The 14,457-nt window shown below is 37.7% G+C and overlaps 2 protein-coding genes across 3 annotated transcripts; one reads left to right on the top strand and one right to left on the bottom strand.

The window, feature by feature from the left end:
* Window positions 1-214: 214 nt before the first annotated feature.
* Window positions 215-3,108, bottom strand: LOC113174290 (PEST proteolytic signal-containing nuclear protein). Its single transcript, XM_026378168.1, has 5 exons — window positions 3,027-3,108; window positions 2,118-2,344; window positions 1,779-1,853; window positions 1,638-1,693; window positions 215-1,506 (listed from the first exon to the last, which is right to left on the bottom strand). Exons 1-5 carry the CDS (start codon window positions 3,070-3,072, stop codon window positions 1,395-1,397), a joined length of 516 nt encoding a protein of 171 aa, XP_026233953.1. The 5' UTR covers window positions 3,073-3,108; the 3' UTR covers window positions 215-1,394.
* stk16 (serine/threonine kinase 16) lies at window positions 2,249-9,437 on the top strand. Of its 2 annotated transcripts, none has more exons than XM_026378165.1 (8): window positions 2,249-2,371; window positions 3,524-3,648; window positions 4,500-4,719; window positions 4,803-4,936; window positions 5,663-5,750; window positions 6,206-6,334; window positions 6,853-6,974; window positions 7,357-7,495. In XM_026378165.1, exons 2-8 carry the CDS (start codon window positions 3,563-3,565, stop codon window positions 7,493-7,495), a joined length of 918 nt encoding a protein of 305 aa, XP_026233950.1. In that variant the 5' UTR covers window positions 2,249-2,371; window positions 3,524-3,562. The 2 variants fall into 2 exon arrangements, with proteins under 2 accessions (XP_026233950.1, XP_026233951.1); XM_026378166.1 differs by lacking the exon at window positions 2,249-2,371 and adding an exon at window positions 3,122-3,212 and having other exon boundaries at window positions 7,357-9,437.
* The last annotated feature ends 5,020 nt before the right edge of the window (window positions 9,438-14,457 follow it).

Genomic DNA, 14,457 nt, shown 5'->3' with positions numbered 1-14,457 from the left:
GAGCTGTGGAGTTGACCACTCTGTAGGCAAGAGACAGAGCTTTGAACTTGTTCCTTGCAGCCACAGGAAGCCAATGCAAAGATCTGAAGAGCGGTGTGACATGAGACCTTTTTGGTTGATTGAAAATGAGGCGTGCTGCTGCATTTTTGATCATCTGGAGGGGTTTGGGTTTGTTAAAACAGAGATGTCATTAATAAATATTTGACACAGTACATAGGTTCCAAATTTTTATTTGACTGGCTTTTAAATATGTATTCAAGAGAGAGTTCTGGTTGATAGAGTTGAATGGAGCAGTGGATACTGATATAATTCAAAGGAATTAATATTAAATCAAGGGAATTTCCCAAAAGAGTTTGAGGCACAGGAGAAGTCACTGAGGTACCGAATTTCTGAATTGAAATAAATGGGTTCATATTTCTCGGGTGTGGGATTTTTGATGTAAAAATAACAATAGCAAGTTTGTAAACATGCCAAATCACTGCTAGTAAATAGTTTATCCACCTATAAATCATTGCATCAATAAATCATTCGATATTACCAGCACCCTACTATTCATGCCACGGCCATTTGATTCTGGTCTTTACACAGTTAAATAAAAACACATCATCAGTCCTTCAACAATTGCTGCTTATTATAGAACCTGGGCTGTGTTCACAGCTACAATGTGTTTGCCAAATTCAGTGAAGCAGAACAAAATATAGGGTTTGTTAGGTAGAACTGGAAATACTGGTACAAATCTCAAATATGTACGTACAAATCTAGCAAAAGACTGAAAGTGAGGTCTTTTGTTAGAGAAAAGGAGGCAAAAAGAAAAGGTTGCACACCGACGCTGAGAGACTAAATGAAACTAAACAACCCATCTGTACATCTAAGCCCTACTTGCTCTGCACACACACACACATTAACATAACACTCAAACTCACACTCACTTAATCGGATTTAAAAATAAAACATTATCATACTTGTATATACATTTTTACACAAATATTAGACAAGCAACATGAAGAGCTTGCTCAGGACCACAGCTACTCAGCTTTAGATATGAATAGACATGTCGCAGAAGAGGCATAAAAACTCTGGGTTGATATATTTTTCCCCAACAGCCCACGTAAAGTAACTGTAGCAAATGTTACACCATTCAAACAGCATTCTGGCTAATTTGTTTGTCTTATCTCTCAGTTACAACACTATATTTCTCATCACAGACATTGCATCTTCTGTTCTTAGTGTCAACTGGTAGTGGTTAGAAAAGTAAACATGAAACCAGTCAGAGTATCACAGAAGGCTTAAAGTACTCTTCCATTACATGTGGGGAATCATTTGAGTCTTTATAAATATCTCTGACATGGTGTTACCTATCCAAAATTATCAGTGACCAAAGCTGTGGTAGCCATTTACAATTTGTCTGCTTGGGCCTTCAGCTTTCTCTCCCAAAGTTTTTGATGATCAGAGAAGCCTTGCTTGCCCTTGTTGAAGGAATTAGGTCCTGCAGATGTTGGTGTCTCCCTAAAAAGTTTCATAAAGTTAAAAACCTTCATGTGAAATGTAGCAATTAATTTAAAATTATCCAAATAAGAAAAATCTTGCCAAAGGCCAAAAAGAAAACAAGTATTAAGTACACGTGTATGCATTTATACCTGCCAATATTCTTCATCCTCATCTTTGCTTCTGGAGGCATCTGCTCGGGTTCACTCTGCATTGCAAAACAAAGTAACAGTCAGTCTCTGCATATTTGTTATGGATACAAGCATGACACTACTATGTGTATTTGTACTTACATCATCATCTTCATTAAAAACTGATGCCAGCCCCGGCTTTTTTGAAGAAGGCGAGGGTGCAGGTTCTTTGGGTTTCTAGAACAGGTTTAGAGAAACACAAGAGCTGTTGCTTGATTAAGATTTTTGGCCTACGTCCCATTTTGGGTCTCTCTGAGTTGTGTTATGAGTATTACTCAATTTATATATTTAGTAATGCTGGTAACACTGAGGGAACTTAGCGTTGTATCACATCCTGATTCAAGTTTCAACATCATCATTGTTACAGTTACAAATACTGGTTTGTGTTATTTTACATAGATGTTACGCCCCAGCAGTTAAAGTCCACTGTTCAACACTCACAGTTGCTCCAAGTTTGATTGATATGGGGTTTGACTTCTTCCCCATCTGACTGCTCATGCTAAAGCCAATTTTGGAGACCTTGCAGGGCGCTGGTGGACCTGCTGTGGACTCATCTTCATCCTCAGGTGTGAGATGTTGGGATGAGCGTTTGACTGCGGTCCCTTCTCCACCCACAGTGCTACAAGAGACAGGCTTAGTTTTCACTCTGCCTCCCTCCTCCAGCGGCCCTGCTTGAGGCAAGACAACTCACCAAGGTGAACAACTACTTTTCCGGGAACTGGAACGATAATACGAACGATGATAATAAAAGCTAACTTGTCACCTTTATCTGAGTGAATCATTTCTAGTCACCAACAAGCAAAATGTAGCTTTGGTTATTATTTAACTTACTGTGCATTAGTGGAAGACTGTGTGTGTGTGTGCAGAAATGACTAATAATACTGCGGTTTACGTTAATTCGTGAGGACTGGGGCCTGACAACAAAAAACATTAACGTTGTTACTCATTCATACGGTGCTAGCTAGGTAAGTTATTTAATGCTAACCTGATTCTTACTTTAGCTAGGTTAGCTAGCTGCATTTAACTTCGCTATATTTGTTTTGCTTTATTATTGTTGCCTTGTGAAAGGTAGCATTGACGCTAGTGTGGCACCCCACACATCCAAATTTCTCAATGTAAACAGACAAATAAGAGTATTACAATGTTAGCTAACTAGCTAACTGTTACTTCACACTAGCATTAGCAAGCTAACGTAGCCTGTCGTTGCCTCATAACGTTGTTAGCTTAGAGATGCTTTACACGCGTTTCATCACTCTGACGTTAGTTGGGGCCGATTTTAGTAGCAAATCAAACTAACTGAAGTTATTGGGACACTGCTTTAATCTCAACATAGTTTATATATTATATCACCTCCATCGTCGCTGGAGCCCCTTCTGTTATACCCGTAATCCGCCATAATTTCTCCTCTCAAACTTCCTCCTGCCGCCGCTAGTCTTCCTGCGGCGCTGTGGGCCACACACGACTCGAGTTTATACGAGAAGAAGAAAATGGAGGAAATATGACAACAGGCTAACCTGGTAAACAGAAAGCTAGCTGGTAAGAAAAAAGGCTGAACACCATCAAATATAGCACGTTTCTATTATGTTTAGCTGCTCGCTGTGTCTAATAGTCAGTTTAAATGCAGTCAGAGTTTGGGGTTAACTTTAAAATCTATGTATATGTCACATTTTAGTTTGTTAGTTTAAGCCTGGAAGTTGTTAGCTAGTGATCAGCTGCTGTGTTAGACACTTTGTGAGCTACTTTATCTCAACAAATGTGGTTTAGTTTGTTTCCATATTTAAAAGTGCAAGACAATTTTTGTATTTCTTTGAATGTCTCTCTAAAATAACTTCTCCCTTTACCCCCAGGCCCCTAAAAGCTTGCTTTTAAACAATGCACCAGTCAAGATGGGACAGGCCTTGTGTATTTGCTCCCGTGGCTCTATCACAGTTGATAACAAAAAATACTACTTTGTCCAGAAACTAGATGAAGGGTAAGACAACACGTTGTTTGTTTTGAGGTTCACTAAACACATTCTGTAATGGTAAATGAGGTGATGCTTTATATTTGTCAACAAATCCCACAAAAAGAGAAACATCCGTGATTTATTGGTTGTTGGATTATTGTCTGTGGAGCCTAAGGATGATAAAGCTGATTGCTCTAAATGCCATTGTTATCTAAAAACCTTTAAAAACACTCGCTGTAACACATATTGAAAACCTCATTACAATGAACATAGGCACTATAGGCTATTATTAGTCTGTTCTACTTATCCTTCAGTGTCCGGCTACAGCAAATACAAACTAACCAAATATTTGCTGAAACAACTAAACAACAAACTAAAATTTATTTGGGCCCAGTGTTATATGTTTACTAGACACAAATCGACTGGGCTCTGAGATCCACAGAAAGAGAATATATTTAAATATGTATTAATTTATGAAATTATAATGTATTGATGTGATAAATATGTTGTTGATATTGCTGTGTGGGGATATATGTAATTTTGTCAACCTTATTCTTTTACCTTTTCATTTAGACTTTTTAGGGGTATGTCAATTCTAAAACTGAGATTAAAACTATCAAACATCCACAATTGGCTCCAGATGGATAAAACCCTCATACTGCAGACTCCACATTCACAGCCTTGTCATAGACAAGATCCATGCCTGTCAAGACACAAAAAGTCACACACTCTATTATTTTGTTGGTGATGGGAAAGTCGGACAGCTGTTGATAATTTAATTATGTCTTGGAGAGATTTTTTGAAGAAGAGAACAAAAGAGTAATTTCACCGCAGTTATGCTCCTAACAGTCTCTAATCTCTCTGTACCCTCTCATCAGTGGATTCAGTTATGTTGATCTGGTAGAAGGAGCAAAGGATGGGCACTTCTATGCCCTGAAGAGGATCCTGTGCCATGACCGTGAAGGCCGCCAGGAGGCTCAGACAGAAGTGGAGATGCACCAGATGTTTAATCACCCCAACATCTTGACATTGGTTGCACACAGCTTTGTTGATCGTGGGGGCAAGACTGAAGCCTGGTTACTTCTGCCTTATATAAGAGTAAGTTGGTGTAGCAGTTAATGACCAGGATAACCTCGAGGGAATTATCTGATTCTGATATCTTGGTGTGTTTGTGTGATCAGAAAGGCAGTCTCTGGTCTGTTCTGGAGAAACTGAGAGACAAAGGAAGCTCAATGCCTGAAAAGCAGATTTTAAAAATTATGCATGGCATCTGCTCTGGACTCAAGGCCATTCATGACAAAGGCTATGCACACAGGTAATCTATCTCCACCCACACATCATGTTGACTTGTTTTCCAGAAATCGTAATCTTTGGATTATATATATTGAACTCTAAGTTGCTCCTTATGTATATGTTTCTCACTTGTAAATCACTTTGGATAAGAGCCTCTACCAAATGACTGAATTAAATGTAAATGTTAACACAATGAGCTCACTTTGCTCAGCTGTCTGACATCAGACAACATCATATGGAAAAGAGTTACCATCTTTCTAAATCTTGTATTCTTTGAATCCAAATGGATACATTGCAGTTTGCGTCTATTTAAATGCGACTGAAGGATATGCTCTTTTTCAATGCACTGGATGCTGGCTCACCAACACCGAGCCAGCACCAGCATCTCAAAAGGAAACCTAGAAATCTGGTCAAGTCAAGCAAATCAGTTTACTTCATACACATACAGATATAAAGTAACTTTTGAAAATTGTCTTACTGTTCTATTGTACTATACTGTTTAACATTCTGTAAATTGCTTTTTCCAAAATACATTTATTGTATTTTGTGATCAACAGTCAACAAAACAGAGAAATCCAACATGTTTAGGAATTTCAATATGCATTTCAATCGATGCTTTTACGCGACAATCATTTAATTTTTCATGTTATCATTTAACAATAAAAGGCAAAAACTTTGTTCTCCCTTTTTAAACTAACAACCCTGCAGACATCTCAACACAACCTATGTGTTTGTTATCACTTGACAGAGACCTGAAGCCCACAAATGTCCTTCTGGATGAGGATGACAGACCAGTTCTGATGGACCTGGGCTCTATGAATCGTGCCAGGATTGAGGTAAAGTTTCTTTTAGCTTTTTTTAGATTTTGCTGATTGTTGTAAACAGATTGATGCTGATTTTTAAACACAAAAGCCCCCGATCAATTTTATTGTCAGTCACATCTCCACAGTGTGTTCCTCTTGTAGCATCAAACACAAGCTGATGTAGGACCTTGTAGGATGTGTGACGGTGATTAGCATTTTTGCCACCTGGAGGAGTTTTTGTTTTGTTGTTTCCCAATGGCTTCCAGTAATGTTAGATGCTCTGGTTCACTTTTCCCTGATAACCTCAGCAGTTTTCAATATTTCATCAAACTCTATTTATCTTAATAGAAGTAATATTTATAATGTTTAATACATTATTTACTGTATGAAGTACAGTATGCTTTAGTTACAACACTGTGTTGTTGTTTTGCTTGATGTTACAGACGAGAGGAGATGAGATTGTTTTAATAAAACTCAATTAATTACAGGTTAGAGGTACTAGAGAAGCCATGACCATACAGGACTGGGCAGCTCAGCGATGCACCATTTCCTACCGTGCTCCTGAACTCTTCAATGTAGAGAGCAACTGCATTATAGATGAACGCACGGATATCTGGGTAAAGCCTCGTATTCTTTATCCATCCTGCTTTGTATATGTTACTAAGGGTGCTAGAAAATATTGGTGCACTCGAGAATTATCATACTGAACTGATTCTCAAAAACACTGCATCGGTTTTATTTTGAATAATTTACATGCAAAGATTCATGGCAGATAGTGGTTCAGTTTGTTTTGTGCTTAAAGCTCCGACTGCTAGATGGCAGTGCAGTGTATGTTGTGAGTGTTTTTTACTCAGAATTTGTGCTATGGTAGTGTGTTCTTTTATATTATGACAATTTTACTAAAATTGGGTAAAATGAAAACTATAATTTTACTTACAGTCATGTATAACAATACTTTGCAACATATTGAATCACACTGTATCATGAGATTCTTGCCAAAACACAGCCCTGTATGTTACATATGTTGTTTTCTTAAGTGACCTCATGAAGTAGGTGATGACTGATGCTATTACTGTGGATTATTTGGTAACTACTTCTTAATTACACCTGTTGTGTTTTTTCCATACTCCCCCAGTCACTTGGCTGTGTGCTTTACTGCATGATGATGTTGGAGGGGCCATATGATCTGGTATTTCAGAAAGGGGACAGTGTTGCCCTTGCTGTCCAGAATCCAGTGGCGATCCCACAGCCTTGCAGGTCGGTACTTGTACTGTGACGATATCTTACAGTGTAACATCACTGACATTTCCCATCAATTTATCAGTTTGTTATTCTCCTGCTATTCCATGCCAATGGAGATGTGTAGAGGGAAGAAAGTATTGTTATAATGTAACTGTGAGTACATGTAGCTGATTTTAAGGACATATCACAAAGATAACATTGCAGACCAAGGAATGCTGATAACACAGAGTACAGTTTAATTCTCTTTCTATTGAATAGCTTGTTTTTGTTCTGTATGATGCTGTTTCATTTTAACAGTGCATGATTGTTCTTAAGTTTAAAGGTCATGTAATAAGATTTGTATAACTACTGTACTTGCATATTGTGCTAATTGAGTGTCTGTCTGTCTTGTGTCCAGTTACTCAGAAGGCCTACAGATGCTGCTGAGCTCTATAATGGTGTCAAGTCCCCAGGAAAGACCAAACATCAACTGGGTTCTTGACCAGGTACAGGACCTGCAGAGCCGCAGCCCCAACACCCAAACTAACATGGTCTGATCTTACACCGTGTTCTAGACGTGGCCTCTGGACGACCTTTGCACACTGTAATTAACATCTTTTTCTTTCTTCAGTTAAAAATATTTGTTTTATTTATTGACTTTCATTTACTTCAGTGTACAAACTTAGGTACAGACTGTCACAGATACTGCTTGGCAACAGTATCAGCTTTTAATTTGAACGGTCTGACTTGGCCTGTGTATCACAGTGGCAGTCCTTATTGACTTGCCAAAGGAATCTAGGGAATCTGAAATGTTATTTGACCCTGCAATATGATGCTTTTTACAACGGTCAAATGTTAAATCGATTGATGATGTGACTCTCACTTGTAATCTTGAAGAGACAGTGTGACATTGTGAAACATATGTGTATTCGGTTTGTCCAAGTTGCACGAGAAGATTAATACCATTCTTACGACTGTCCATTAAATATGAAGCTGGAACTGGTGCCCTGTTAACTTAGTTTAGCTTGGCATAGGGATTGGAGATGAAAACTGTCTGGCTCTGTCCAAACATAGCAAGATCCACCTACTATAGTTTCCATGTTTGAAGTCTTGTGCTAAGCTAAGTTAAACAGCTAGTGCCTGTAGCTTTGCAGAATAAGCATATTTCTAGTATATTCCTATGAAGGAGAACGTTTTTCCTTAAGTGTAACTTTTCTTATAAGATAAGGGAAAACATACAAAAGCAGAAAAACATTTTTTCAATAAACAAAGGTACCTGAGTTAAATGCATATCAGAATACATTCCTTACCAAGAAAGAATTTTACATGATTCCCTTTATTTTTTATCTTGATTCTTGGTTTTGTGTGTGTGACATCTTGTGGTTACTCGTGCTTCTCACACACCGTCTTTCCATACAGACGGCAGAGTTTTTCACCTGCAATGCTGCATTTAAACACATAGAGGTGCTCCACTGTCACATAGCCCTTTTCCATACATTGACATGGTGATTAACTAATTTCTGTCAATACAATTGATAATGTATAAAGTGTTTTTTCTTTAACCACAGGAAAGAGTGACTGATTACACACAATAAAACGTCTAGGGGAAGGGGTCTGGTGTTAGTTAAACAACTGAACAAAGCAAACAAAGAAACTGTTTTTATCAACTTTAAGTAAAATTTATTCTCATATTTGCCTTTGCTGTTTCACCTTTGTAACCTTCTCATTTTCACTGTATTGTGTTTTTATACAGTTGTAAGGTATTTTCCATTCCAGCTATGCTCCTTTTAAATTCTCAGTTTCCTTACGTGTGAATCTGGTCTCACACTTTTGTTCTCTCAGGGTTCATCTACATCTCAAATGATGGTCTTTACTTATAAACCTAAATTTTACCTTCAAAATGATTATTATATAAGTTTAACGTTAAATTTAAGTTAATAATAATTCTATTGTGACTCTGTAATGTGATGATAATAGACCATAGTTGAGCTAAGAAATGTCCTGAAGAGCCAACAAATACAGTTAATTGTTGGAATGGTAATTGACAAAATGCTCAAATATATTATGTCTTTAATACTTTGTTGAATGACTATGATTTCTTTGTGTAGTTGTTAATTCTGTTCTCACATTACTGGTAAAGTAAGGAATGTTTTCAAGTGTACTGGCAGTTCACAGATATTAATAAGTAAAAGCGTGTTATAAAATTATAGAGATTTCTGTTGAAATTATGTTTAATCTCTTTTTCTCTGCACAGTATCTATAAATAAATACCAAGTATGTATCACTCTGGATACAGTCTTTAAGACAGATATGAGATAAAGAGCATTATACATTAAAAACTACTAATTGTATGTGAATAACATACTCTATATAGAGGACTCCACTTCTGGTTGTGTAAAATCAAGTGCCAATTGCAAACATTTGTAGTGTGAAAGACGTTTGTACTTGGGTCTTGATCATAGCACGTCTGTTAGTTAATAAAAATTATTATAAAAAGTATTCAGATTGTTGAATTAGGTAAAGATAGTAACACTACAATATACTGTAAAAATATCCATTATTATCATTTCTCAGTACTCATAATTCAGAATAAAGGTCTCTAAGCGTATTACTGCATTATTGTTATAATTAAGCATTAATATGAAAGTAGTATCTTATTGTTGTTGGTAGTTGTGGAGCTAATTTGGGTAGTTGACCTTAAAGGATCTGTTCACAATTTTACAAATCTGTCTTAAAACAATAGTCGTCAGCCACCAGGAACACTCATTATAACATAATAATTATTATAATTATTAATAATAATAATTACATTATTACACACTGTTATTTCTGTTGTAGTTAATTGTTACACATTTTCATTCCTCCTTCCAAAAGTGTATTCAAAATTTGTATCTGAGTTCAGTATGAGGTTCAACAGCCTGAATTAAATAGTCTGTTATATCAGAGTATGATGTTTCAAAACTAATACTATAAATTTGGACAATGAGCACTGCAAAGGTAAGATTAAATGTTTATTTTCACATGTTAGTTAAAAAAAAAAAAAAAAGAAATCTCATTAGAAGTGACCTATTGATCTGTTTAACATGGATTGTTGTTTCTGAATCATTTAGGTGAGAAATTGTTAAATTTAAATTAGTTAATTTTTCATCTTTTATGTGATTTCATGTTAAATGAGAAGTACTTTATTGTTTTATTAAAGTTGTCTTAGATGAATCATCTACCAAACCTTAGCACAACCTTCGTCTGACAGCATTGGACACTGGTGGCAATTCACTTGTGTGTGTGTGTGCACAGACTTGAAAACAAATATGAAACTGTCCATGTAACTGGATTTACAATCCTCCCGTCCACTCAGTTCAGTGAAATGTCACACTTCACTTCTCTCCCAATTGCTTTCAAAGGTAATTTCTACCTTACCAGGAACAAATGTGCGCACACAAATGACCAGTCAGTCATAATGTATACACAACCTACCACATGGTTACAGTGCACATACGCTTTCATACACAAACAACCAAGGGATTCATTACACCTAAATTTATGATATCTCAGCTGATTTCTTCTTCAGGCCTGCATACAAACCCCAGACTCCCCCGGGACAGAGTTCAGGACGGAGCTGTGTTTATAGGTTCAGCATGTGGCCACACACACACACACACACACACACTCGGCCCCCACTTTTTATATTCACTATCATCTGCCTGTGAGGGGCTGAAATGATGTCATACAACACAAGTGCAAGGTCAACTCAATGTTCGCCTACATTTTAGCACCAATTTCATGTGCTTTGGCTTGTCATTCAGTTGGGGAATGCACTGTGTGTGCACGTTTATTTCATTTGTAACCCTACCCTGGTCCTCAAACACAAACACACTTTAGCTCTCACACTATAAACCATCTGCAAGCTTTATAGATTTGGCAATGAATCAATTAGTGAATTATTTAATTACTGAGGCATTATGGGTCAGCGCAGCGCTGCTCCCACTCTGCAGTGTTCCTAGGTCTCTCTAAATCATTTTACAGATATGTTTGGACCCCCAATGTGGGCGTGAGCATGTGGTCTCATCTTTTCAAAATGACCATACGAAAGTTTTCTAAATACAGTCAATTTAGAAATGATTCCAGTGCGACCTTGTAAAGTCACCTAGTAAAGTTTCTGTTGCTACTTGCCAGATGATCGATCCCATTTCTTTCAAGGTTTATGTGTACAGACCCAGAACTTGTGCTGTCACCCGAGTCCAAATTAGCCTTGGCTGCAGCTGAAAGAGGGAGAAATATGGACATTACGTTTACCCCGTTGAGTGGATGAGTTATGACTTGTGTTTGTGATCGGCCCATTCTTTCGTTCCAGGAGCTTTCCTTGTGGTCATTAATTCATGGGAGTGTGTGGGTTAAAATGCATAATGAGTTCATTAAGCAGGATTGGCGTAATCAGGAAAGGTATTGCCTTAATTACTGGCACAGGGCCAGACCTATTTGTTTTCTGAGAGATCGGCAACCCACCCTGTCCACAGAGCTCACTAATTTAATTAAGTGTACAAAATGCTACACCCTAACGTCGCCCTTGGGGGCAATTATGGCACAAGAGATTGAAAGATCTCCACCGGGGGTATTTTACTTACTGGCAGGAGATTGCCTGTGTCAGTTAGCTGATTGCATTGATTATATTGATTTGTAACAGCTTTTCGGGTAATTTCATCTGCAAAGGTGAGAGCAACACGTTGGCCCAGGGACTTTTTTTAATTTATTTTTTCTTTATTTAGACCCTGGACTCTTTTGCCAAGTGATTAGATGAAATGGAGCTCCACAATAAGTCTTTTAAAGTAGGGGGATCGATAGTTTTTATTTGCCTTATAAGGTCAGTACAGGTTGGATGTTGTGAATTCTTTTAAAGGCGTCACAACTAGTTCAGTTTCAGTGTAGCTGCATGGCTCTGCTGAAGCAGCAAAAAAGTGTCTCAAACAGGCAGCTAGGACAGGATCTTCATCTCGTAAGTCAGACAGATTGAACAGGTCAGCTTTAAGTCAAATCACACCAGCACCTTGAGAGGACTTCCTTCATTTCTGCTCTCACAAATGATAGAAGGTTGTTGTTGCAAAGGTTGCATTTTACACTAAGTTTATTCATTTTCAAGTTTGAAATTACAAATCCATTGCCTCAGTAGATATTTTTTCGATATCGCAGGGAATATTATGAAATAAAAACATAACTTATATACTAATTTCAAGTGCTGCTTTCAAGCTCAGAATAAATAAATAAACTGTCAACTGAAAATCCACAGTAGGGAAATTATGGTTTAATTATGGATTAAAGCAATTTAGTGGATCCTCAGTCTAGCTTCTATTAGTACTGGTCCCCAAAGCTAATCTTTATTAATTCATCTAATGAAGCACTGATAAGAAGAACAATTGAGCTGCTACCCATTCTATTTCTATTTCTAACAGTTTAAAATAAAATGATATATAATAATTCACATAACAATAACAAATAACCCAAAGAGTGTTGTTTAGATAAACTGTGGTGGAGTGCATATAGTGATGAATCGTTTTTTTTTCTTTCTCCCTACCGTCAATACCTGAATATTAATATTATCTGGTGATATAATAAGTACCGATCAGTACTGACAGTATCTTTTTCCCATATTTAAAATCTATAACTGCCTCCTGGGAAAAACCGTGGGATCATTTTTACATAATGTAATATTATATAATATTGTGGCTGATAACTCCACAAGCGTGTATGATGTAACTTATTGTGGGAGAAGGCTGGATTTTATATTGTGACAAGGAAGCTGTATTTAATGTGAATTAGTGACTTCATGGCCAATTACTGCAGAATAATGCAGTATTTGCATTGATACCAACTGATGTAGTTCTAGTAGCTGTGGAATTAGATTTTTACACACATCATCCTCACTCTCCCTCTCTCTCTACACACTCACACACACACAGTCTGAGAAAGCTGGTGTAATAGTCTCAGTCTTTTGAAATATATGGTGGCCAACAGAGTTCCAACTCACTGCAGTTTAAAAAAACACAAGCTAATAGCTTGTCTGTCAGCTTTACTGAGTATTAATAAGTGTGTTTATGCTTTTAAGTTAAGTCATTTCCTGTACAATGTTCAGGAAGATATATACACATGGAAAATGCTGCAAATAAAATAGAAACTAAGAACAGTGAATATGCAGCATTACTGCATTTGCTGATGTATTTGTGGCACAGATCCTCGTCCTGGTTATTCTTTATTCTTTAGAAAGTGCTTGTTATTTCTGAAGTTACGGTGAAGTTACAGTGTGTAGTGAGTGAGTACTAGTGAGTACTACTACTGAGGCACTAAAACGGCTTCTACTCCGCCAATTAAAGACAGAAATGTGACCCAACAGATTAGTTTTAATTACAGGCCTATAACCTTTGTGAAGCATGGCAAAGGCGTAAGGAGGATAATAGTTTGATGAGCAGTTCATCAGGTCTGATTAAGAGGAGGGGATGACAAGATAATCCAGAGGTGGTGCGGTCATTAATGATGGCCAAAGAAGAACAAATTAGCTGATTAAACAATTTCCCGCCCAGCCAATGCCAAGCAGGCAGGAGGGCGGCGCTTCAAGAGTGATGGATGAGGAGGCGCAGAGGAGGTGTTTATGTCGCTTGGCAGTAGAGTTGTCACTGAATGAGTGAAGTGTCTTCATCAATTTGGAGCCATTACCATGTCAAAAGGAGAGTGGGGGAGGAGAGAAGCAGAGAGCCCATCTGAATACTACAAGCTTATTCATTTTCTCTCTCACACACACACACAGACACTCCTCGCGCCCCTCCCCTCCCTAGGCAGGCCAGTTTACCGTAAGGCTGTTTAATTTTCCTGAAATAGGGCTGTGACAGCTGTGTCATGCTGATGAGAAGAGTGGCAGCCTGTCACATCTAATCTATCTCAGCTCTGCTGAACCTCCTCCTCCTCCTGTCTTCACCTCCTCGTGTCTTTACTCCTCCTTCAGAGACATTAAACCTTTTCCTCAAATAAACGCAGCAGTTCCAGTCTGTTAAACTGTGTGTGTGTGTGTGTGTGTGTGTGTGTGTGTGTGTGTGTGTAGGGGAGGGGCATTGATTGATGTTGGAAAAGGACAAAAGTAATAACTGGGAGCTGTTTTTTATTTCACCTGCATTGATTGTTATAGGTCTCTTTATCATCTGACCTGGCTCAATTATGCCAATTGGGTACTGCAGTGACACTGTGAGGTTGGAGGGACAGTAAAATGAAATGCAGAAAGTGAGAGGGAGATTAAAGCGTGTGTGTGTGTGTGTGTGTGTGTGTGTGTGTAGAAAATGAGTGTAGAAAGTAGCTTGTTTGTGGAATATGCATCACTTAAAATGTATTACTCTGCAAAGAAGGACAACAATTTAAATGTTTGTGATGTCATTTGCACCTGTCAATCATGTCAGGGTGCAATAAATGTGGATCCATTACATAAATGAGATGTTGACACGACCCACTATCTGCATGCATGCAGACATGCACATGTATCTGT

Source organism: Anabas testudineus, chromosome 3, assembly GCF_900324465.2.
Source record: "Anabas testudineus chromosome 3, fAnaTes1.2, whole genome shotgun sequence".
Lineage (NCBI taxonomy): Eukaryota > Metazoa > Chordata > Actinopteri > Anabantiformes > Anabantidae > Anabas > Anabas testudineus.
This window is presented reverse-complemented; position numbering and strand designations above follow the sequence as displayed.

Coding starts and splice junctions, on each gene's coding strand:
- LOC113174290 (XM_026378168.1), bottom strand. CDS start 3,072: ATGGCGGATTACGGGTATAACAGAAGGGGCTCCAGCGACGATGGAG. Junction 1,694..1,778: donor TTTTTAATGAAGATGATGAT/GTAAGTACAAAT, acceptor TTTGCAATGCAG/AGTGAACCCGAGCAGATGCC. Junction 1,507..1,637: donor AGGATGAAGAATATTGGCAG/GTATAAATGCAT, acceptor GAAACTTTTTAG/GGAGACACCAACATCTGCAG.
- stk16 (XM_026378166.1), top strand. CDS start 3,563: ATGGGACAGGCCTTGTGTATTTGCTCCCGTGGCTCTATCACAGTTGAT. Junction 4,720..4,802: donor TACTTCTGCCTTATATAAGA/GTAAGTTGGTGT, acceptor TTGTGTGATCAG/AAAGGCAGTCTCTGGTCTGT. Junction 5,751..6,205: donor TGAATCGTGCCAGGATTGAG/GTAAAGTTTCTT, acceptor AATTAATTACAG/GTTAGAGGTACTAGAGAAGC.